The following is a 23,549-nucleotide window of genomic DNA, read 5'->3' as shown; positions in this document are numbered from 1 at the left end:
GTTTGTGCATTTTTCCCCAGAGGGCCTTAATTCTACTTTCTAATATAATATATTTTCTGTTAAAGTTTCTCACTCCTGTCATTATCACTGCTTACTATCAGTGAATGGAAACATTCTAGTTTCTATTCAAAAGTAAAAACCTGTACAGACATAAAAGTTCTCACAGCAGAGTTCGCTACTTATTTTAGGCCCTCCTCTGTGAGCTAAATGTATCAAGCATAACTCTTTTAGAATGAGATAAATAATATGCTATGTAAAAGGCCCATTGACCGTCTGACAAAGAAAAAAACAGTTTGTAAGCTATTCGCATCTTTTATGTCTGTTGGCAGTACTTAATAATGGAAGTGAATGGCTACCCAATAATGGGGCTATCTAAAGGGTCCTTTCAATAAGCACCTATAAACTAGTACATAGTTGATCAGTGCTTGTATCAGGCAGTTGTCTACCCATGTAAAGTGAGCGTTAGGTTTGCTGCAATGTAACAGTTTAGGTCTTATCATTTTGATAACAGATCAACATTAATCAAAACTGTTGTGAAAAACGGTCAAATCCCTTTTAACCCCTTAAGGATGCAGCCCTTTTTCACCTTAAGGACTGAGCCCTTTTTCGCAATTCTGACCACAGTCGCTTTATGAATTAACAACTTGAAAACGCTTTTACCGAATATTCAGAGATAGTTTTTTCGTGACATATTCGACTTTATTGTGGTGGTAAATTTTCGGCGGTGCTTGCATCCTTTTTTGGTGAAAAATCCCAAAAAGCAGATGAAGAAGAAGGAGCGACCATGGGATTTTGGAGAGTGAGTTTTTCTGAAATGGTTTTTGGTGGTATGTCACATTTAGGAAGCCCCTATGGTGCCAGAACAGCAGAACCTCCCCCCCCCCCCCCCCCCCACATGGCATACTATTTTGGAAACTACACCCCCCCAAGGAACGTAACAAGGGGTTGCAAAACTACTAGCATGCCTTGATAGTTAGTGGCTGTCTGGCAATACTTTGAGTTGTTTTTCAACAGCTGGAGGCTCCGTTTTGGAAACAATGACGTAACAGTGGCGTTTTTTTTTTCGGGGGGCTGTAGTGTTTTTAGGGTACATTCACACGGGCAGAGGTTTACAGTAAGTTTCTCGCTGGGAGTTTGAGCTGCGGCGGAAAATTTGGCACATCTCAAACTTGCAGCAGAACTCGTTGTAAACCTGCCCGTGTGCCGTATGAATGTACCCTGTACATTCACATGGGGGGAGGCAAACCTACAGCTGTTGCAAAACTACAACTCCCACCATGCACTGAGTTGTAGTTATGCAACAGCTGGAGGCACATTGGTTGCGAAACACAGAGTTTGTTACTTAACTCAGTATTTCGCAACTAGTGTGCCTCCAGCTGTTGCAAAACTGGAACCCCCAGCACGTACAGTCTCTCAGTGCATGCTGGGAGTTGTATTTTTCCAACAGCTGGAGGCACACTGGTTTCACAACACTGAGTTAGGTAACAAACTCTGTTTAACAACCAATGTGTCTCAGCTGTTGCAAAACTGCAACAATCAGCATGCATTGACAGCTGAAGGGCATGCTCAGAGTTGTAGTTTTGCAACAGCTGGAGGCACACTGCTACAAACCCCAGCATACCCTTTGGTAGTCTGTGCATGTTGGGAGTTGTAGTTATGAACAACTGGATGCACACTTTTTCATAGAAAAAAATGTGCCTCCAGCTGTTGCATAACTAAAACCCCAAGAATGCAAAGGCTACCAAAGGGCATGCTGGGAGTTGTAGTTGGAACTCCAGCTGTTGCAAAACTACAACTCCCAGCATGCCCTTTGGCTTTGCATGCCGAGAGTTGTTGCTATGCAACAGCAGGAGGTGAACAGGCCTCACCTCCTGCTGTATCCTGCCGCCGGGACCGCCGCTCTGTATCCTTCCGCCGGGACCAATCCTACTGCTCCTGTTACCGCCACCGATCCTGAGGGGACCCCCGTCGGACCAGGGCAAGGTAGGAGACCCCCGCCGGCGCCGATCTCCGCTCCGATCGCCATCATCAGCAGGTCCGTGATTGGTTGGTCGTTCCAACCGATCAATCACATGATCGTGAGGCGGCACCCGTGCCACCTCACTCCTGCTGAGGAAGGGTAAATGGGGCTGTCTCGAACAGCCCCATTCACCCTTTTTTCCGGGTCACCAGAGACCCAATTGACCCAGAATAACCACAAATTGCACGTCTGAATTGACGCGCAATTTGCGTCGATCGCCGATATGGGGGGACCTCAGGACCACCTGGACGATATGCCGGGATGCCTGCTGAATGATATCAGCAGGCATCCCGGTCCGGTCCCTGCCCGGCGAGCGGCAGGGGCCGGAAGAACGCAGGGCATATCCATACGACCTGAGACCTTAAGGACTCGGAAACAGGGGTGTATGGATACACCCTGCGTCCTTAAGGGGTTAAAGGAGCATCACATGCTTGAAACAATCTTATTTTTCCACAATTTTGAAAGGGTGCCAATAATTTTGTCTAGCCCATTTTTGGAGTTTGGTGTGACATTATGCCCAATAAGCTTTTTTGGTTTAGTTCCAATACACACAGATGGAATATAAATTTGTATTAGCAAAACATGTGTTACTGCAATCCTTTTCTTTAAAAAAAAAAAAAAAAAAAAAGGCCTAGCGGTGAGGAGTGTAGTTTCAGGCAAAGGGAATGTTCCCATGAGATTTATAGCAGTTTATGCTGACATACCATCAAAAATTACTGTTCAAACCTCTGCTAGCTTAGAGCTAGAGGAGATTTCAGCATGGGTGCCCAGGCATCCATTTCTGAACCAGTGTGCTTGGGGAGGCTTGATAAATGTGTCCACAATTTCAGCACAATGAACTCAAAATGCACAAACAAGATGTTGAAACACTTAAGATGTAACACTTTCTGAGATGAAATGGACACATACTTGCCACTGACACCATTAGCCAGTTCATCAGCCAGATCGTCTCTTTCCTGTTGAGCTTGTCTTTTTGCTCTTTCTGCAGCTGCCAAGTCCTATAGAAATGTAAAGTAAATGTATTACATGGTTTTCTTTACATATTACAAAGAAGCAATCACTGCATCTTATTATATACCTAAATGGAAAAACCATGTTGAGTGGTTCCTACTTCAAACTACACTTAAATGGGTTCTCCCACAAATACAAGTTATCTTCTGTCCCCAGGTAAGAGATAACTGCTAGGACCCTCAGAATCTAGAGAATGGGGACCGGGTCTCCCATAAGAATGGAGAAGTGGGATATGTTTGGCAATATTCGGCAGCTCCCATAGAAAATCAATAGAGTAGAAATGCGCTTACATTGCCTGCCGCTCCATTTTGATGGGAGAATAGGGTCCCCATTCTCCAGATACTTATCTCCTAGCCAGAGGATACAGGTATAATTTGTTACATAGTTCATAAGTAGAGATGAGCGAATAGAAGCTGACAAACCCGAATTCATTACGAATTTCAGGAAATATTTGATTTGCAATGAATGCGAATATCGCCGCCATTCTATCGCGCAAATCGCTTCTTTAAACTCCACTTACTGCATGCGATGCAGGCTCCAGGGCATCTAAAATGGCGGATCCACATGTCAGTACATAGGGCAAGGAACGCTGGGAAGGTAAGGCGGGAAGGGAAGTAGGCGGAATGACCCCGAATCACATGCAGGATGCAGCCTATCAGTTGCCAGTCACCCCTGTGATGTCACAGCCCTATATAATCGGCAGCCATAATTCCGGCTCCTGACTTAATTACAATACACTGCAGAAGGAACATAGAACGCAGAGCCTGTGTTTGTGTGTGTGTGTTACAGCAGAGAAAAGCGCAGTCCAGTAGCATTTATCATCCTCCAAGTCACATCAGCGTTCTCGTGGATGGAGAGCATTGTTTTTTTCACTGAAAAGGATTTTTACTGCATCTGCAGGCATCAACTTCCCAGTCACTTTCTTCGGCATAGTATTACAGAGAGGGGCAGATAGCTGTGTGTTGCCTCATACTTTCAACAAGCTGCATCAACTTCATAAACCTTAGCAGAGGAGGCAGGAATAATTTTTCTGCGCAATTCAGTGTCTTTGTTCCACAAAAAATCATCTGCTGGTTATACTAGTCTGTAGACGGTATAATACACAGCCGTCCATTCCAAATAGTCTTTGACAGAGTGCAATTCTATGTTTAGTACACAGGTTTTTTTTTTTTTTTTTTGCTGCAGCACTGTTGTGTACTGCTGGTGTTTAAAAAAAAAAAAGTTTTTTTAAGGGTACTATAGTATATTTTCCCGCCCTCATAAGTGCATACCGCACACGTACATCTAAGTAGTGAACTAATTTTAACCTGTTAATCGGTCAAGGGAGTACGTACTGTGAAAGGACAGACAAAAGTAATCACCGGTTGGTGATTTCCACAAATACAGAGTTTTTAGGCATACTGTAGGGCATTTTTCTGGCCTCATCAGTGCATACCACATACATACATCTAAGTAGTGTACTATTTTGTACCTGATAATCTGTCAAGGGCCTACATACTGTGAAAGGCCAGCCAAATGTGCACACCTGCTGCTGTTCTAGACAAACACTGTTTTAAGCATAGTGAAGCGTAATGTACTCCCCTCATATACGCACCAAGTATGTAAGGCAGAGAAGTGCCAGGACGTGCACAGAGGAGTGGCAGAGGCCTAAATCATTCAGGCAGAGGTCGCAGCAGACTAGGGGCGAGTGGCAACAGGAGTCACAGCGAGAGGCCTGAGCTCCCGTTATCAGCCAGCGGTCATGTCTCGACCAGTAACCCATCTGCCATTGTCAATTGGTTAACACGGTCATCCCCCTCATCACAAGTGACATCTGACACCCCCAGTCAACAGTCGGTGGGTTCCTCAGACACAACCCTCAGTTAAGTAGATATGAAGAGCAAAATATGACCCATACGTCAGGCGCTGTTCCAATTTTCAAGGTAAAATAAACGTAGCCACAGCAGTATGGCAGTTAAAGTGCTGGCACTTTAACCACCATATTGCTTTGGCTACGTTTATTTTACCTTGGAAATTGGAACAGCGCCTGATGTATGGGTCGTATTTCGCTCTTCATATCTACTTCACTTCGGATCAAGCTTCTGACTATACCCCTATCTAGGGGTATCCACTACAAGGTGAGCGGCCAACCGTAAGGCTGGTGCCCTGCCCTAACCCTCATTCTACCCTGTGTCTTGGGTAATACATGAGGCACGGTCCCTCTTCTTTCTCTTTTATTTTAGAAACAACCTTCAATTGGCATGGCCCAGCAGCAGTCCCTGTCCTCCCATTTCCTCTTTCCTATGCTGTTCCCTCTCCTACAGAAATATCTTATGCTGTGGGTTCAGCTCCACTATTCACTGAGGACAATCTAATAAAGGACAGTCAGCAGCTACTGCCTAGCCAAGAAGTGGAGGAGACATCCGCCGCTTCCTCCGCTAGGCGGGCAAGTAGTGATGAGGTGAGTGACGTGGGAGGCGGTGTTGCCAGGGTTCAGGGTCCTGAAGCAGACACTGTTGAGGAACCTGAGGAGGACAGTTATGTGCAGACACTTGTTGATGATAAAGCCGATCGCAATTGGAAGCCGGGTGAAGAAGGGACTTCATCATCATCAGGAGAAGACAGTTGCAGGTTTCCCTTGAGGCAGCAGCTGAGCCAGCAAGGCGGTAGCATGGTTGGCAGTCAGCCTGGTGGCAGAAGTGGAAATACTGGAGCCAAACGTTCCCGGGGGAGACCCCCTGCTTCTCGGCAGCCTACTTAGCCGGGAGGTAGTGGAACAGGGGTTCCTGGAGATGGCGGCAGTTGCAGTCAATTAGTGCGGAATGTTGGTGGGAAAATCAGCTACTCGGCGGTGTGGCAGTTTGTCATCAAGCATTCGAAGGAGGTTCACATAGCCACATGCAAGATATGTTGGCAGAAGGTGAAGCGTGGCCCAATGTTGGCACCACGGCCCTGCGTCAACATATGCTTCGCCACCATAAAGTGGCCTGGGAAAACCGTGGCTCTGATGTAGTTGTCCAGCCTGCCGCATCTCCCAGTGGCACGCCGCTCTCTCTTTCAGCCAGCCAAGGCTCCACCACCTCAGCCGAAGGGAGCTGTGTGTCAAACCCTCCTTCTGTCGCTCCCGCTTCTCCCGCTTTTAGTCAGCCATTCTGTCAACAATCCATGTCACCAAACCATGTCCAAGAGACAACAGAATGCGCCCACTCATCCAACGGCGCAGAAGCTGAATGTGCTCCTGTCTAAGTTGCTGGTGCTGCAGTTCCTTCCTTTTCAAGTGGTGGACTCTGCACCTATCAGAGAACTGATGGCTTGTGCCGAGCCGAGGTGGAGAGTGCCAAGCCGTTATTTCTTTGCGAAGAAGGCAGTACCAGCCCTGCATAATTTTGTGGAAGAGAAGGTGGTCCAGTCCTTGAGCCTGTCCGTGTGTACCAAAGTGCACGGCAGCGCCGATGTCTGGAGCTGTAACTACGGTCAGGGACAATACATGTCCTTTATGGCTCACTGGGTGTATGTGGTTCCTGCACAGCCAGAACCCCAACTTGGACAGGTCATGCCGCTTCCTCCTCCACGCTCTCAGCCCCGTTGGTCCTGTGACAGTGTGCAACTTTGCCTCCTCATCCTCCTCCGTGTCCTTAGCCCCCACTGCCCAGACAAGTCTCAGCATACCATGAGTGCAGGGCACGTGGGTGTCACGCTGTTCTTCACATGGTTTTCCTTGTCGAAAAGAGTCACACAGGGGAGGAACTGCTAAAAGTTATTCGGAAAGAAATAGGAGCATGGCTTACTCCACGAAAACTGGAAATGGGAACCATGGTGACTGACAACAGGAAGAACATCTTGCATGCACTGCGACTGGGAAGGCTGAGCCATGCGCCTTGCATGGCCCACATGTTCAATCTGGTTGTGAAGCAGTTCCTGAAGTGTTCCCCTAATTTGCAAGACATCCTAACAATGAAACTTTGCATGCACTTCAGCCACTCGTAAACCGCAAAGCACACCCTCCTTGAGCTGCAGCATCAGAACATATCCCCCAACATAGTCTGATTTGTGGCGTTGCCACACGTTGGAATTCCACCCTCCATATGTTGGACTGACTGTATGAACAGAGAAAAGCCATCACCAATTTCTCGACAAACCAAACGGATAGGGGTACTCCCCTGTGTAATTTCAATGTGAACCAGTGTGTCAGGATTCGAACCCGTGACCAGCCACATCCCAGGCAGTAGCCCTGCTTACTAGGCTACCGTCTTCTCTGGACATTCCTTCCTGAAACCTATTATGTAACCTTAGTCTTGCCAAGTCTTGCTCATCACCCTTGATTCCCCACACCTGGTACTTCCCTATATAAGTCCAGCCCCTTGCACTCTAGCTTGCTGATTATTGAGCTCCTGAGCCTTGATCAAGCTTCTCCTCATCTGCTGCTCTTGCTACTACTGAAGTCCACTGCTGACCAGGAATTGCCTACCGACTACTCTTCTGCTTTGTCCCTACTTACTGAACTGCTACCACCGTTGCCATCTGGATTGTCTGACCACGTTTATTGCTGCCTGCCCTGACCCACTGCCTGCCTACTGACTACGCCTCTGCCAGACTTCCTGCACTTACTACCTGCCTGCGGTCCTTGCCACTGGGCTCCACTCCTACTTCCAGCCAGCGGTCCTCTAACTCAGGTGAGCCCGTAGGATTGTTACAGAATAATCAGCCACACTATGGAGTCCGCAATGGCCACTCTGCGTAAGCAGGTCTCCGAACTTCAAGAATTTGGCACTACATTTCAGGAGAAATTTGCCCAGCTCCAAGGCGTAGTCCAAAGCCAACAGAGGGAGATTATTGAACTACAGAGGCAACTCCTGGACGTCCGCGGCGCGTCCGCAGACACCCGCATGCCACTCCCATCAAGATTCAGCGGCAACAGATGCCAGTATCGGGGGTTTCTAAACCAATGCCGCATCTATTTTCAAATGCACCCGGCCCCCTTCACCACCGAGAAAAAGAAGGTGCTATTTGTGGTCAATCTCCTGACGGATGAAGCATTAGCATGGGCATCACCATACGTAGAGACTAACAGTCACCTCCTGGACAACCTTAACAACTTCATCACCGCCATGAGTCAAGTCTTCGATGACCCCAGCCGCTGTGCGACAGCCGAGGAGCGACTACATGGTCTGCGGCAAGGGAGACGCTCCGTCGCCGAATACACCGCCGAGTTTCGCCGTTGGGTTACGGACACCACCTGGAACCCAGCAGCACAGAGAAGCCAATTCCGGCGAGGCCTGTCCGAATTAATAAAGGACGAACTCGCCAGAGTTGAGGCCCCGGACGATCTGGATGACTTCATTCAGTTATGCATCCGGATAGATCAAAGACTCTCCGAGAGGAAAAAAGAAAGATTCTGGTCCTCGGACCATAGACCCACTTACTCCTTTTCTTCCACCACCCAGCGCGACCCCCAGTCAGTAACTGAACCTATGCAGGTCGACGCTCTACGTAGGTCTCTATCCACAGCTGAGAAGGAGAGAAGGCTGGCCGAAAACCTCTGTCTCTACTGTGGGGAGCCAGGTCATTTTGCCATCAAATGTCCTCATAAGATCCGAAAGACTATTGCCGTCACGGAGCTAAAGGAGCGATTACAGACTCCAACTCCGCTTGCAGCCCCCGAAAATAACAACACGGCGGCTCATGGATCCCACTTCATCGTCCCCATCCTCATCGACATTGAGGGGCGACAACTTTGCTGTTCAGCGATTTTAGACTCCGGGGCGGGAGGCAACTTCATGGATTTAACCTTCGCCCGCGAAAGGAACATTCCACTGACAATCAAGGCAGCCCCCGTTGACCTGGAAACCGTTGACGGATCCCCACTCTCCTCGGGGCCGGCCACTCACGAGACCACTGAACTACAACTCCTCATAGAACCAGATCACTGTGAAAAGATCCAGTTCTCTCTGATCGCCTCCCCGAAGTTCCCAGTGATCTTGGGCATCCCATGGTTGGCCACCCACAACCCCTCGGTGGACTGGGAAACCCGCTGCATACGATTCCCGTCCGAGTTCTGCTCGCTAAATTGCTCCCACAAACCCGTCCTTCCACCCGAAGACACCAACATCTCAAAACTATCGGTCAAGGATCTGCTACCCCCTCAATACCGCGAGTTCCAGGATGTCTGCGAAAAGAAAAACGCAGACAAGCTGCCACCACACCGACCCTACGACTGCCCTATAGAACTGTTGCCCGGGGCCGAAATACCCTTTTGCAGTATCTACTCCCTCTCAGAGCCTGAACTCAAGGCTCTGAAAGAGTACCTGGACGAGGACCTGAGGAAGGGGTTCATCCGGCCCTCCACCTCCCCTGCGGGAGCCCCCTTTTTCTTCGTAGAGAAAAAAGACTCCTCCCTGCGTCCCTGCATAGACTACAGAAAGCTTAACGACATAACCGTAAAAAATCGGTACCCGCTCCCACTGATTTCAGAACTCCTTGAGAGACTCCGGGCAGCGAAGATCTTCACTAAACTCGACCTTCGAGGGGCCTACAACCTCGTCCGAATCCGCCCTGGGGACGAATGGAAGACAGCTTTCCGGGCACGCTATGGTCATTTCGAGTACCTGGTCATGCCTTTCGGACTCTGCAATGCTCCCGCCACATTCCAGCACTTGATTAACGACGTCCTCAGGGACATGCTGGATCTGTTTGTAGTCGTTTACCTGGATGACATCTTGATCTTCTCTGAAGACCTCGAGCAGCACCGCGAACACGTCTGCAGGGTACTGCAGAGACTCTGACAGAACTCTCTCTACATCAAGCTAGAGAAATGCGAGTTTGAGCGAACCACCACTCAGTTCCTCGGATACATCATCTCCCCAGAGGGCATAAGTATGGACCCTGGGAAGGTCCAAGCTGTAATGAACTGGCCCGTTCCGAAAAACGAGAAGGAGATACAAAGATTTATTGGCTTCGCCAACTTCTATCGGAAGTTTATCCGGAACTTCTCCAAGGTCATAGCACCAATCACCCAACTCACCAAGAAGGCAGTCCCCTTCTCCTGGACACCCGAGGCCCAGGAGGCCTTCACCAAGCTGAAACTCCTCTTCACTTCTGCCCCAATCTTAATCCACCCGAACCCCGAGCTCCCATTTACAGTCGAAGTGGATGCATCAGACTCTGCGGTGGGGGCAGTTTTGTCACAACGGACAGGGGAGAGAATGCTATTACACCCGTGTGCATTTTTCTCCCGCCAGATGTCCCCCTCCGAGAAGAACTATGACATTGGGAACAAAGAACTATTGGCGATCAAGGATGCCTTCTCCGAGTGGAGACACCTGCTGGAGGGAGCCACCAACCCCATAATCGTACTAACTGACCACAAGAACCTCGAGTTCATCCGCAGCGCTAAGAGACTCTCGGCCAGACAGGCCAGATGGAGCCTATTCTTTTCCCGCTTCAACTTTCTCATCACCTATCGTCCCGGATCAAAAAACGGCAAGGCTGACGCCCTCTCCAGAATGTTTTCCGAGCCCTCACAGAGTAACAAGGGCCAAGATAACATCTTACCCGAGAGAAGGGTCGTAGGGGCCACCTATTCTAAAGAACTCCTGGGCACAATCAAAGAAGGATATGAAAATGATCCCTTCCTCGCCCACCCCACAGGGAATATCAGCCTTACGTTTAAGAACGGCCATTGGTTTCATCAGGACCTACAACTATATGTACCAGAAATCGCACGGCTCGAAGTGCTCAAACTCAACCATGACTCCAAGCTGGCCGGCCATTTTGGCACAAGAAAGACCCAGGAGCTTCTCTCCCGCTCCTTCTGGTGGCCAACATACAAGGAGGACATCAAGAGGTACATCTCCTCATGCGCGGTCTGTGCCCGCAATAAGACTCCTCGTTCCTCTCCGTGGGTCTGTTACAACCCCTCCCTATTCCCTCCCGCCCCTGGGGCTCGATCTCCATGGACTTTGTGGTAGACCTTCCTCCTTCAAAAGGGATGAACACCATCCTGGTCGTGGTTGACCGTCTCACCAAGATGGCCCATTTCATCCCCTACAAAGGCATACCCACCGCCAAAAAAAGGGCCGATCTAATTCTCAGAGAGGTCTTCAGGCTGCATGGGATCCCGGACGAAGTGGTCTCTGACCGAGGCGTACAATTTGCCTCAAAGTTCTGGAAGAACTTCTGCCTGGCGCTCGGGGTTAAAGTAAACCTGTCCTCCGCTTTCCACCCTCAGTCAAACGGGCAGACTGAGAGAACTAATCAGACCCTAGAGCAGTACCTACGCTGTTTCAGCTCCCACCTGCAGGATGACTGGCTTGACCATCTCCCCACGGCCGAGTTCGCCTACAACAATGCTGAGCACAGCTCAACCAAGCACAGCCCCTTCTTTGCTAACACAGGCTCGCACCCGGTATTCATTCCCCACCTGCCCGTCGCCTCCACCCTCCCAGCAGTGGCCGAACGCGTAACAACCCTACAGGAGGCACAAAAGAACATTATAGACAACCTCCAGCTCGCCCAGAGGCGTTTTAAACAGGGAGCAGACAGACGTCGCAAACCCACCCCGGGCTTCCATGTGGGAGACAAGGTGTGGCTGTCCACCAGGAACCTCAGATTGAAGGTCCCCTCCAAAAAGTTGGCCCAAAGATACATGGGTCCGTTCCGGATCACCGCACAAATCAACGAGGTCACGTTCCGGATTGACCTTCCGGACTCCATTAGGGTGCACCCTGTCTTCCATTGCTCACTCCTCAAGCCATACGTGGAGAACACCTTCACAGGCCGCCACTCGCCCCCTCCACCACCCGTGAGGGTACAGGGTGAAGAAGAATACGTGGTCGCAAAGATCCTCGACTCCAGGATCCACAGGGGAAGACTACAATACCTAATTGGGTGGGATGGTTACCCTCCCGAGGATAACTCCTGGGAGCCAGAAGAAAATATCCACGCCCCCAGACTGGTAAAAGAGTTCCACCAACGGCACCCCGGTAAGCCTGCCCCTGCGGTGCCCAGAGGTCACCTTGGAAGGGGGGGAGTACTGTCAGGATTCGAACCCATGACCAGCCACATCCCAGGCAGTAGCCCTGCTTACTAGGCTACCGTCTTCTCTGGACATTCCTTCCTGAAACCTATTATGTAACCTTAGTCTTGCCAAGTCTTGCTCATCACCCTTGATTCCCCACACCTGGTACTTCCCTATATAAGTCCAGCCCCTTGCACTCTAGCTTGCTGATTATTGAGCTCCTGAGCCTTGATCAAGCTTCTCCTCATCTGCTGCTCTTGCTACTACTGAAGTCCACTGCTGACCAGGAATTGCCTACCGACTGCTCTTCTGCTTTGTCGCTACTTACTGAACTGCTACCACCGTTGCCATCTGGATTGTCTGACCACGTTTATTGCTGCCTGCCCTGACCCACCGCCTGCCTACTGACTACGCCTCTGCCAGACTTCCTGCACTTACTACCTGCCTGCGGTCCTTGCCACTGGGCTCCACTCCTACTTCCAGCCAGCGGTCCTCTAACTCAGGTGAGCCCGTAGGATTGTTACACAGTGGCAGCTCATACGTGACACCTGCCGTTTGCTCAGGCCCTTTGAGGAAGTCGCCAGGATTATGGGATGAACGACCTCATTCCACTGCTTCATTTACAACACGTGTTGGAAACGATGGCTGGCCAGAGCACTGGAGACGTGGTGCCTACATCTCACGGCCGCATGAACCCTGTGGTGGCGGAACTGGAGGAGGAGGTGGAGGGGCACAGTGGAGCACAGTTTAGGTTTCACCAAATGGAAATTTCTTTCTAGTAATCTGACAGGAGAGGAGGAGCAGGAGCAGCCAGAGGAGCTAGAGTGTTATGAGGAAGGCGAGACAGAGGACCCAGACACACCGTGGCAGTATGCAGTGGAGATGGAGACAGGGAGACCCTTCGAGTCACTTGCACAAAGGACACGATGCATGCTCCCCTGCTTGCATAGTGACAGCCGAATTGTCACCATTCGGCAGTGGGATGACTTCTGGATCTCCACCTTATTGGACCCTCGCTACCGGCACAAAATAGGGGCCTTTTTTACACCCACTGAGAGGGAGGACAAAATGACCTACTACAAAGGCATCCTATGTAGTCAGTTAGCCGATGCCTATTGGCGCCATCGTCCATCCTCTCGCAGGTCTGAATCGGGGGCCCCCTGCGCTCACCTTCCACTGTCATGGCTGCTGGGGAGCGGTGGGGTGGCAGGAGCAGTACCAGCTCCATCAGCAGCAGCCTGAGTCTACAGTCACTGATGAGTATCTTTCTTCACCCACATAGTGAAGAAACTCATCAGCAGTAGGTAGATCTTGAGCAGGACCTGAACCAGCAGGTGGTAGCATACCTTGACATGCCCATGCCAACACACCTTGAATATCCGCTGGACTTCCGGGCAGCCAAACTTGATTTGTGGCCACAACTAGCAGAGTTTTCTCTGGCCAGTAGTGTGCCATCAGAGCGGGTGTTTAGTGCGGCGGGGGCCATAGTCACCCCAAGGAGAACTCGTCTGTCCATGAAAAATGTGGAGAGACTGACCTTTGTGAAGATGAATCAGGCATGGATCTGCCAGGATTTTCAACCACCAATGCCTGATGCATGAGAGTAGATTGACAATGGTGCCACACCAACACTTCACAAATATGGAGAGTGCCAAACAGCTTTAAGGCGCTGCTCCTAAGATACAAACATTCCTCCGCATCAGACCTTTTTTAGCCCACCTTCGTCACTGGGTACTGGTATTGCCACCCACCGCACAACTCTGTCACCGGGTCACTTTCAGGACTCCTGATGCTGCTGCTGCCACCTCTAGGCTGTCTCATTCAACAACTATATGGTCTCTTCTCATGCTTCAGCCAACTCCAGGCTGTGTCATTCAGCCACTATATGGTCCCCTCGTGCTTCAGTCACCTCCAGGCTGTGCCATTCATCCAATATATGGTTTACTGATGCTTCAGCCATCTCCAGTCTGTGTCATTCAGCAACTATATGGTTTAGTGATGCTGCTGGACCTAGGACATTACCTATATATGTTTATGGTACACTAGGTACCATACATCTTCAAAGGAAATGTCAAAATTCTTCTTTTATTCTTAGAGATTGTGAGGCCCTATTGTCTCCTCATCTGCCAACCCCAGGCTGTGCCATTCAGACACTATATGGTCTCCCCATGCTGCCACAAACTCCAGGCAGTCATTCAGCCACGATATGGTCTCTTCATACTGATGCCACCTACAGGCTGTCTCATTCAGCCACTATATGGTCTCCTCCTACTGATGCCACCTCCAGGCTCTGTCAGTGTGCTGCCATGTGATATGTGACTCCTTGTTAGATTTGGTCCTATGTACCCACACGACGGGGCCCGGTACACTAAAACTTGGGAGTTAACCCCTTAAGGACGCAGGATGTAAATGTACGTCCTGGTGCGGTGGTACTTAACGCACCAGGACTTACATTTACATCCTGTGCATAACCGCGGGCATCGGAGCGATGCCCGTGTCATGCGTGGCTGATCCCGGCTGCTGATCGCAGCCAGGGACCCGCCGGCAATGGCCGACGCCCGCGATCTCGCGGGCGTCCACCATTAACCCCTCAGGTGCCGGGATCAATACAGATCCCGGCATCTGCGGCAGTGCGCGATTTCAATGAATGATCGGATCGCCCGCAGCGCTGCTGCGGGGATCCGATCATTCAGAACGCCGCACGGAGGTCCCCTCACCTTCCTCCTTCCGGCTCCCGGCGTCTTCTGCTCTGGTCTGAGATCGAGCAGACCAGAACAGAAGATGACCGATAACACTGATCTGTTCTATGTCCTATACATAGAACAGATCAGTATTAGCAATCATGGTATTGCTATGAATAGTCCCCTATGGGGACTATTCAAGTGTAAAAAAAAAAAAATGTAAAAAAATGTAAAAGTAAAAAAAAAGTGAAAATCCGATCCCCCAATAAAAAAGTAAAACGTCCGTTTTTTTCCTATTTTACCCCCAAAAAGCGTAAAAAATTAATTTAATTGACATATTTGGTATCGCCGCGTGCGTAAATGTCCGAACTATTAAAACAAAATGTTAATGATCCCGTATGGTGAACGGCGTGAATGTAAAAAAAAAAAGAAAAAAAAAAAGGCCAAAATTGCTACTTTTTAAATAAATTTTATTTTAAAAAAATTCTAAAAAAATTTATTAAAAGTTTTTTACATGCAAATGTTGTATGAAAAAAATAAAGGACAGATCATGGGGCAAAAAATGAGCCCTCATACCGCTGCTTATACGGAAAAATAAAAAAGTTAGAGGTCATCAAAATAAAGGGATTATAAACGTACTAATTTGGTTAAAAAGTTTGTGATTTTTTTTTAAGCGCAACAATAAAAGAAAAGTATGTAATAATGGGTATCATTTTAATCGTATTGAACCTCAGAATAAAGAACACACGTCATTTTTACCGTAAATTGTATGGCGTGAAAACGAAACCTTCCAAAATTAGCAAAATTGCGTTTTTCTTTTTAATTTCCCCACAAAAATAGTGTTTTTTGGTTGCGCCATACATTTTATGATATAATGAATTATGTCATTACAAAGGACAACTGGTCACGCAAAAAACAAGCCCTCATACTAGTCTGTGGATGAAAATATTAAAGAGTTATGATTTTTAGAAGGCGAGGAGGAAAAAATGAAAACGTAAAAATGTAATTGTCTGAGTCCTTAAGGCCAAAATGGGCTGAGTCCTTAAGGGGTTAAAAGTGAAATTTCAAAACCCTCAATTTAAATTTAAAAATCTTAAATTTAAATTTAAAATTCATAAATTTCAATGGTCTCCGCATGGTTCAGCCAACTCCAGGCTGTGTCATTCAGCACTATTTGCTTATGTTTACTGATGCTGCTGGGCCTGGGTCTAGGAATAAACATGTTTTTATGGTAGCACTAGCTAACCAAAATCTTCAGTTTCAATTTCCGAATTCATCAATTAATCTTAGGGATTGTGAAGCCCTAGTGTCTACCCATGCTGCTGCCAACTCCTGGCTGTGCAAATCAGACACTATATGGTCTCCTCATGCTTTAGCCAATTCCAGGCTATGTCATTCAGGCAATATATGGTTTACTGATGCCACTGGCCCTGGGTCTGGGAATAAACATTTTGTTATGAAAGCACTAGCTACCCAAAATCTTCATATTAAATTTCAGAATTCCTCTTTTAATCTTAGGGATTGTAAAGCCCTAGTGTCTATTCATGCTGCTGCCAACTCCAGGCTGTACCATTCAGACACTATATGGTCTCCTCATGCTTCAGCCAACTCCAGGCAGTGTCATTCAGCCAATATATGGTTTACTGATGCTGCTGGGCCTGGGCCTAAATTCTTTTTATGGTAGCACTATATGGTCTCCTCATGCTTCAGCCAACTCCAGGCTGCATCATTCAGCCAATATATGGTTTACTGATGCTGCTAAGCCTGGGTTTGGGAATAAAAATTTTGTTATGGTAGCACTGGAGTAGCACTTCTCCGTCTGGAGAAGAAAAGGTTTAGTCTCAAGGGGCGACACGCCTTCTTTACCATAAGAACTGTGAACTTATGGAACAGTCTACCTCAGGAACTGGTCACAGCAGGAAAATTTAACAGCTTTAAAAGAGGACCAGATACATTCCTGGAACAAAATAACATTAATGCTTATGAAGAAATATAAAATCCCATCCCTTCCCCAATATCTTGCCACACCCCTACCCTTCAATTCCCTGGTTGAACTTGATGGACGTATGTCTTTTTTCAACCGTACTTAACTATGTAACTAGCTACCCAAAATCTCCAGTTTAAATTTCAGAATTAATCTTTTAATCTTAGGGATTGTGAAGCCCTAGTGTCTATCCATGCTGCTGCCAACTCCTGGCTGTGCCATTCAGACCCTATATGGGTCTCCTCATGCTTCAGCCAACTCCAGGCTGAGTCATACAGGCAACATATGGTTTACTGATTCTGCTGGGCCTGGGTCTGGGAATAATAAACATTTTGTTATGGTAGCACTAGCTACCCAAAATCTTCAACCGTACTTAACTATGTAACTAGCTACCCAAAATCTTCAGTTTAAACTCCAGGCTGTGCCATTCAGATACTATATGGTCTCCACATGCTTCAGCCAACTCCAGGCTGTGTCATTCAGCCAATATATGGTTTACTGATGCTGCTGGGCCTAAACATCTTTTATGGTAGCACTAGCTACCCTAAATCTTCAATTTAAATTTCTAAATTCGTCTTTAATTCTTTGGGATTGCGAAGCCCTCGTGTCTACTCATGCTGCTGCCAACTCTAAGCTGTGCCATTCAGACATTATATGGTCTACTCATGCTTCAGCCAACTCAAGGCTGAGTCATTCATGCAATACATGGTTTAATTATAGTACTGGGAATAAAATTTTTGTTATGGTAGCATTAGCTACCCAAAATCTTCAGTTTAAATTTCAAAATTCATTTTCTAATCTTAGGGATTGTTAAGCCTTAAAGGGGTACTCCGGTGCTTACACATATTATCCCCTATCCAAAGGATAGGGATAAGATGCCTGATCGCGGGAGTCCCGCAGCTGGGGATGCCCGTGATCATGCACGCGGCACCCCGTTTGTAATCAGTCCCCAGAGCGTGTTCGCTCCGGGACTGATTACGGTCAACCGCAGGGCCGGCGGCGTGTGATGTCACACCCCCGCCCCCGTGTGATGTCACGCTCCACCCCACAATGCAAGCTGACGGGAGGGGGCGTGACAGCTATCACACCCTCTCCCGTAGGCTTGCATTGAGGGGCGGAGCGTGACATCACACGGGGGGCGGGGGCGTGACGTCACACACCGCCGGACCTGCGGTCGACCGTAATCAGTCCCGGAGGCTGGTGCCATTTTCCCAATAAAATTGGACAAATTCCTTTTGGACTGCAAATCTGAATAAAAAATCTGAATGAATTCCTGGATCAACGTTCTGTCCCTATAAATTTAGTATCCATAACCTATAATTGCTGTTACTGTCCAGAAATAAGTTCAGGCCCCTTTCGGACTCTTATTGAGCACATCATAACAACTTACTCTACCAGACAGTTATATAGTCTCATTGCTCTTACAGTAAAGAACCTCTGCTGGTGTCCTCTAGATGTAGAGGATGCCCGCTTGTTGTGGATACAGTCCTGGGTATAAAAAGGTAATCGGACAACCACTTGAAGTTGACTAGAAACATATGATAGCCAAGCTATATGTGATACCCCCATTCACATGCATGTGTTTTCCATGAGGAGAAGGAATACAACTGTTTTCTAGTGGAGGCTTATCTACCTAAGGACGTAATGATCAGACAGTTAAAATTCAATATCACCAATTCTTCCTTTCTCCAACATCTGCTATCAAGGAAGAAACTGTGATTGTCCAGTACCTCCAACTTTGGCAGACGTATCTAATGTATATGGCCATCTTTAGACATGGGCAAAAGTCAGAATGTGTGAGACACCTTTCCTGTAACCAAAAACAGTAGAGGTTTTGGTAAATTACTGAGAGCTTGGGGGTCAGTTACTGTGAGTTCTCATTTTAAATGTTTCTTGTCAGGCTGTAGTGTTTTGTGGAAAAATACATTTGGATTGCATTTTGGTGGGGTGCAGAACCATTTTTACTTGAATCCTCGGTTTCTTTGAGCATATCTATGAGCATAGGGCTGGCATTCACACTCATGTGTAAATTAGAGATGCCTACCCTGCATATTGTGAAGAATTTAAAAATTTTAAACAGTGCTCAAATATTCTTAAACAGGAGCCTGATGAGCAGGTAGCTCATGCCTAGCTATATTCCAATCTAAGAATACCAATCCGCTTATTTCTAAGCAGTGACAAACCTCCTGTAGCTGGAGAAGTTCTGCTTCTAAACTCTTCAGTCTCTTCTCATTCTCTCTAGACTGAATGAACATTTCCTCTCGAGATGACCGAGTCTCCTCCACTTCACGCCATACTTCTTTCAACTGGAGCTGTAATAAAAGAGACATATATGGTCAACAACATAATGTAATTTCAAATAAGAATTCCCTAATCATTTTCCTTCTTAATATCATATATATATATATTCCTTAAAAAGCTTTTGGTGAATTAAAAAAAGATGTCCTTATAGTACCAAACTATATAATTTTTTTTGTAGCACTCTAGGAACTAAGATTAGCAGAATGAGAACGGAAAAATCCAAGTAAAGAGTGAAATGTGTATTTAGTCACCTGTAATTTCTTTAGCTGTTTAACTGCTTCTTCTCGTCCCTTGTTAGCAGCATCAATTTGACTTTCCATGTCCTGAAGGTCCATCTCCAATTTTTTCTTGCCAGCTAGAATTTGAGCCTTCTGCTTGCGTTCTTCATCCAATTCAACCTCTAGATCTCGCACCTAGAACAAGAAAGCAAAACAAATAAGTCACTGTATACACATACTGTATATAACACACGCAGAAACACAGACTTGTACATATAATGTAGATAAAATATCGGACTAGTCACCACAAAGGCCTGAGACGCCCAACGGACACCTATACCCACGGTGTCCAGAAACTATAGAAATAATTATACGGATTTGGGGCTCAAGGTCATTGATGTTATATATATTTCCATAGAATAATATTGGTATGTGCATACAAGTAAATAAGGAGACGAATACAGTATAAAATACAACAGATTCCGGTAGTGTTCGCAGCTCGGGAGATAGCAAGTCAGTGATTCTCCCCTTACCGCTGGTCCTAGAGTGGTTTGCGCAACTCACACTGAATTGTGCTGTGATGAGCCGACAGCTTGGCGCTTCGGCCGGAGACATGTGCAGAAATCATTCTGCCAGCGCTTGTCCTGATGAAAACTTCTTGTGAAGTGGACACAGGTGATGTAGCGGGGATGAGTAGTTGCGATGTCCTTGTGTATCCACGTAGGAAGTGGTTTGATTGACAGGGCAATGACAATCAATATGGCCAATATAAAAGCAGCAGTATATGATTATACATATATTAAGGTATAGGCTGGATGCGTTTCAAGACCTCTGTAGGTCTTTTCTTCAGCAGCTCATTCAGTATATAAGCTTAATCCCACCTCTAAATAGTGACATTACATCAATTGTTAATTACTGCAAATCTGCATCAGTATATTTGTTTTCTGTCTCTAGTTAATTAGGCTTTAACTCAAGGTTAGCTTATATATACACATACACTGCAAGAACTAAATAAACAAATATAGTTTTGTTATACTTAATAGGACATACCGATATCATAATCTTAGCGATTTAGAGATAGGACAAAATATTATATTAATAACAAAATTTATCTAAATGGAGAATCTAGCAATAAAGATTTGCTGACATAATATATAAATAGTATGAATGACAATGGGGAGATTTATCAAAACCTTTCTAGAGGAAAATTGTCTTTGTTTGAAGGTGCAGACGTATCAATATTTTTGGGTGTAAAGAAAGTTGATCTATCCAATCTCCGAACCTTCTCAAAGGATTGTAAAACATTTGCTGGAGGGTATTTTTTCTTATTGAATTGATTAGTTAGAGTAATGGCTTCTATTTCAAACTGATCATTGTTTGTACAGTTGCATTTAGGTCTACGGAATTGGCTGGTTGGAACATTAACCAGACACTGTGGGAGATGACAACTACTGTGTAGCATAAAGCCATTTTTTGCCACCGGTTTATGATATGTGCTGCAGATGAGTTTGTCTCTAGCAAATGTGATTAATAAATCGAATTCAACAGATGTTGGACTGATATGAGGAGCAAATTTGAGGTTTCTATTGTTGGAATTGTCTGGATCCACACCAGATAAAGAAGGTGTCATTGATGTAGCAATGCCATGACACCAGGTGTCCGCCCAGCTGGGGAACAATGGTTCTGCTTTCCCAATAAGCCATGAACAAATTGGCATAACTGGGTGTAAACTTAGTGCCCATGGCAGTGCCGTTCAGCTAAAGATAGTGGTTCGGACCAAAGATAAAGTAGTTGTGGGTTAATATATAACTAATGCTATCCAATATTACTGTGATTTGGTCCAACGGGAGATCTGCATGTTTTGTGAGTATATTCAGAATGGCTTCTATTTCTTGTTGATGATTAATATTTGTATAAAGTGAACATCTAATGTGTCCAAAAACTAAGATGGATCCCATTTTATTGATTCTACAATCTGAATGATTTGGGTAGTGTCTCGTAGGTATGATTGAGTCAGTTTAACATATGGTTGAAGAAGTTGGTCGATGTACTGAGATAGATTAGCTGTTATAGAGCCAATACCTGAAATGATGGGGCGGCCTAGAGATTGTTTGGGATCTTTGTGGATTTTGGATATAGTATAGAAGACTGGCATACGTTTGTGTGTGCCAGTGATGAACTCAAATTCCTGTTTTGATAAAATATATTTTTCTCGGGCTCTTGTGCATAATGTATCTAGCTCATCAAAATACTGTGTAGTGGGGTCACCTTTTAATTTCATATATGTAGAGTTGTCATTAAGTTGGGAGATGCATTGCGCTGTGTAGGAGGATGTGTCCATTACCACAATTCCTCCCCCTTTGCTGATCTGATAGTTATAGACAGGTCTTGCTGGAGTTGTGTAATCACCCTGGTTTTACTTGATGTCAAATTACCATGTCTATTTATATGTTTTTATTTTTCTAATATCATTTTCCACAGCATTTTTTTAAAGCTCCCATATCTCCACTAATCTCCTGTCTTGGAAAAAATTAGATTTTTTCTTTAATAATGTATGCCTATATGTGAAGGGAACATAGTCTGTGCCTCTAAAGGTTTTTTTTAATGAAATATTTCTTTAGGCTAAGTTTACATATATACTTTTCAACTCCAACATAAACCCCAAATGTATCTAGTTGTTGACTGGGTGCACATTTGAAGCCCTTAATCAATAGACTAAGCTGGTTAGAACTTAATTTAATTGAACAGAGATTAAAAATTGCACTTTCTGACTCTATGTTTTAATTGCTTGTGTTTTGGGTTGTTCCATCTCCTCTATTCGTAGAGGACAACATATTAATCACATCTGATAGAGACAAACTCATCTGCAGCACATATCATAAACCGGTGGCAAAAAGTGGCTTTATACTACACAGTAGTTGTCATCTCCCACAGTGGCTGGTTAATGTTCCAACCAGCCAATTCCGTAGACTTAAACGCAACTGTACAAACAATGATCTAACTAATCAATTCAATAACAAAAAATACCAGCAAATGTTTTTCAATCCCTTGAGAAAGTTCGGAGGTTGGATAGATCAACTTTATTTACACCCAAAAATATTGATACATCTGTACCTTCAAACAAAGACAATTCTAAATGTATTATGCCATTTAACACACAATATCATAAAGTAGAATCTATTATTAACAAATACTGGCCTTTACTATGTCAAGATACAACACTAAGTGAACATATCCCTGCCCAACCACCCATCATTTACGCTAGAGCCCCAAATTTAGGTATAAAAGTGGCCCCTACATTACAAACCACTAACCCCAGCACAAAAACTACTTCCACTCTATTAGATTTAAAAGGCTTCTTTAGGTGTGGACAATGTCCAAATTGCAGAGCCACCAATTTTGAAAAAAGGACCATTGAAGTAAAATCCACCTGCAATAATTTCAGATACAAAATCAACACATTTTTGAATTGCGCGAGTAAGGGAGTAATCTATGTCATACAATGTCCATGCAACAAGCAATATGTAGGCAGAACATCACAAGCTCTAAAAACATGAATTTTGAAACATAGGTAAAACATCAAAAAACTAAATGATAAGATCCCTTTTCTGCGCATTTCAAACTATTCCACCAAGGGAACCCCAAATAAATTGAAATATATGGCTATCCAGTCAGTACAATGAGGAAATTTTATAGGCAAAATGTCTCGAGATGAATCTAGAAAAATGTTTGAGTTCGGCTCTCTGGCACCCAAGGGACTGAACAGTGCTCTAGAACTGTTTGGTTTTTTGGATTGAACATCAATCTGCCCATTCAGACGGTCTGTCAGTGTATACCCAGCACCCTGATGGACCCTTTATTTGGTCCTTCCCCCTGTCATCACAATAATCTGCATATCCTTTCATTGAATATATATGTCATTTTTTTACTGCCATATTTTATCTGCATATATATTCCCATTCATATTTTCCAATTTTATTGTACACAGACGTCATTTTTGGCTGTCATTTTTATCTGCATATCTATTCCCATTCATTTCTTTTTGACTATGATCATATACTATATTTATACTCATTGTCTTTCATATTATTTATATTTTATATCAGCAAATCAATATTGCTAGATTCCCCATTTACATAAATTTGTTATTAATATAATATATTATCGCTAAGATTAGGATATCAGTATGTCCCATCAAGTATAACAAAACCATATCTGTTTTATTTTGTGAGTTCTTGAAGTGTACATACACACACACACACACACACACACATATATATATATATATATATGTTAACCTTGAGTTAAAGCCTAATTAACTAGAGACAGAAAACAAATA

The 23,549-nt window shown here is 45.6% G+C and overlaps 1 protein-coding gene across 10 annotated transcripts in view; it reads right to left on the bottom strand.

The window, feature by feature from the left end:
• The window catches only part of LOC130294253 (myosin-10-like), a 312,827-nt gene that overhangs the window by 57,142 nt on the left and 232,136 nt on the right, over positions 1-23,549 (bottom strand). For all 10 annotated transcript variants that reach the window (XM_056543843.1, XM_056543842.1, XM_056543841.1 and 7 more), the window contains 3 exons: positions 19,244-19,405; positions 18,875-19,003; positions 2,930-3,018 (listed from right to left, as the gene is read on the bottom strand). In XM_056543843.1, coding sequence (XP_056399818.1) covers positions 2,930-3,018; positions 18,875-19,003; positions 19,244-19,405 — 380 coding nt within the window. The remainder of the gene's footprint in view (positions 1-2,929; positions 3,019-18,874; positions 19,004-19,243; positions 19,406-23,549) is intronic.

This window comes from Hyla sarda, chromosome 10, assembly GCF_029499605.1.
Source record: "Hyla sarda isolate aHylSar1 chromosome 10, aHylSar1.hap1, whole genome shotgun sequence".
Classification (NCBI taxonomy): domain Eukaryota; kingdom Metazoa; phylum Chordata; class Amphibia; order Anura; family Hylidae; genus Hyla; species Hyla sarda.
Note: the sequence above shows the minus strand (reverse complement) of the source record. Positions and strands in the feature narration are given on the sequence as shown.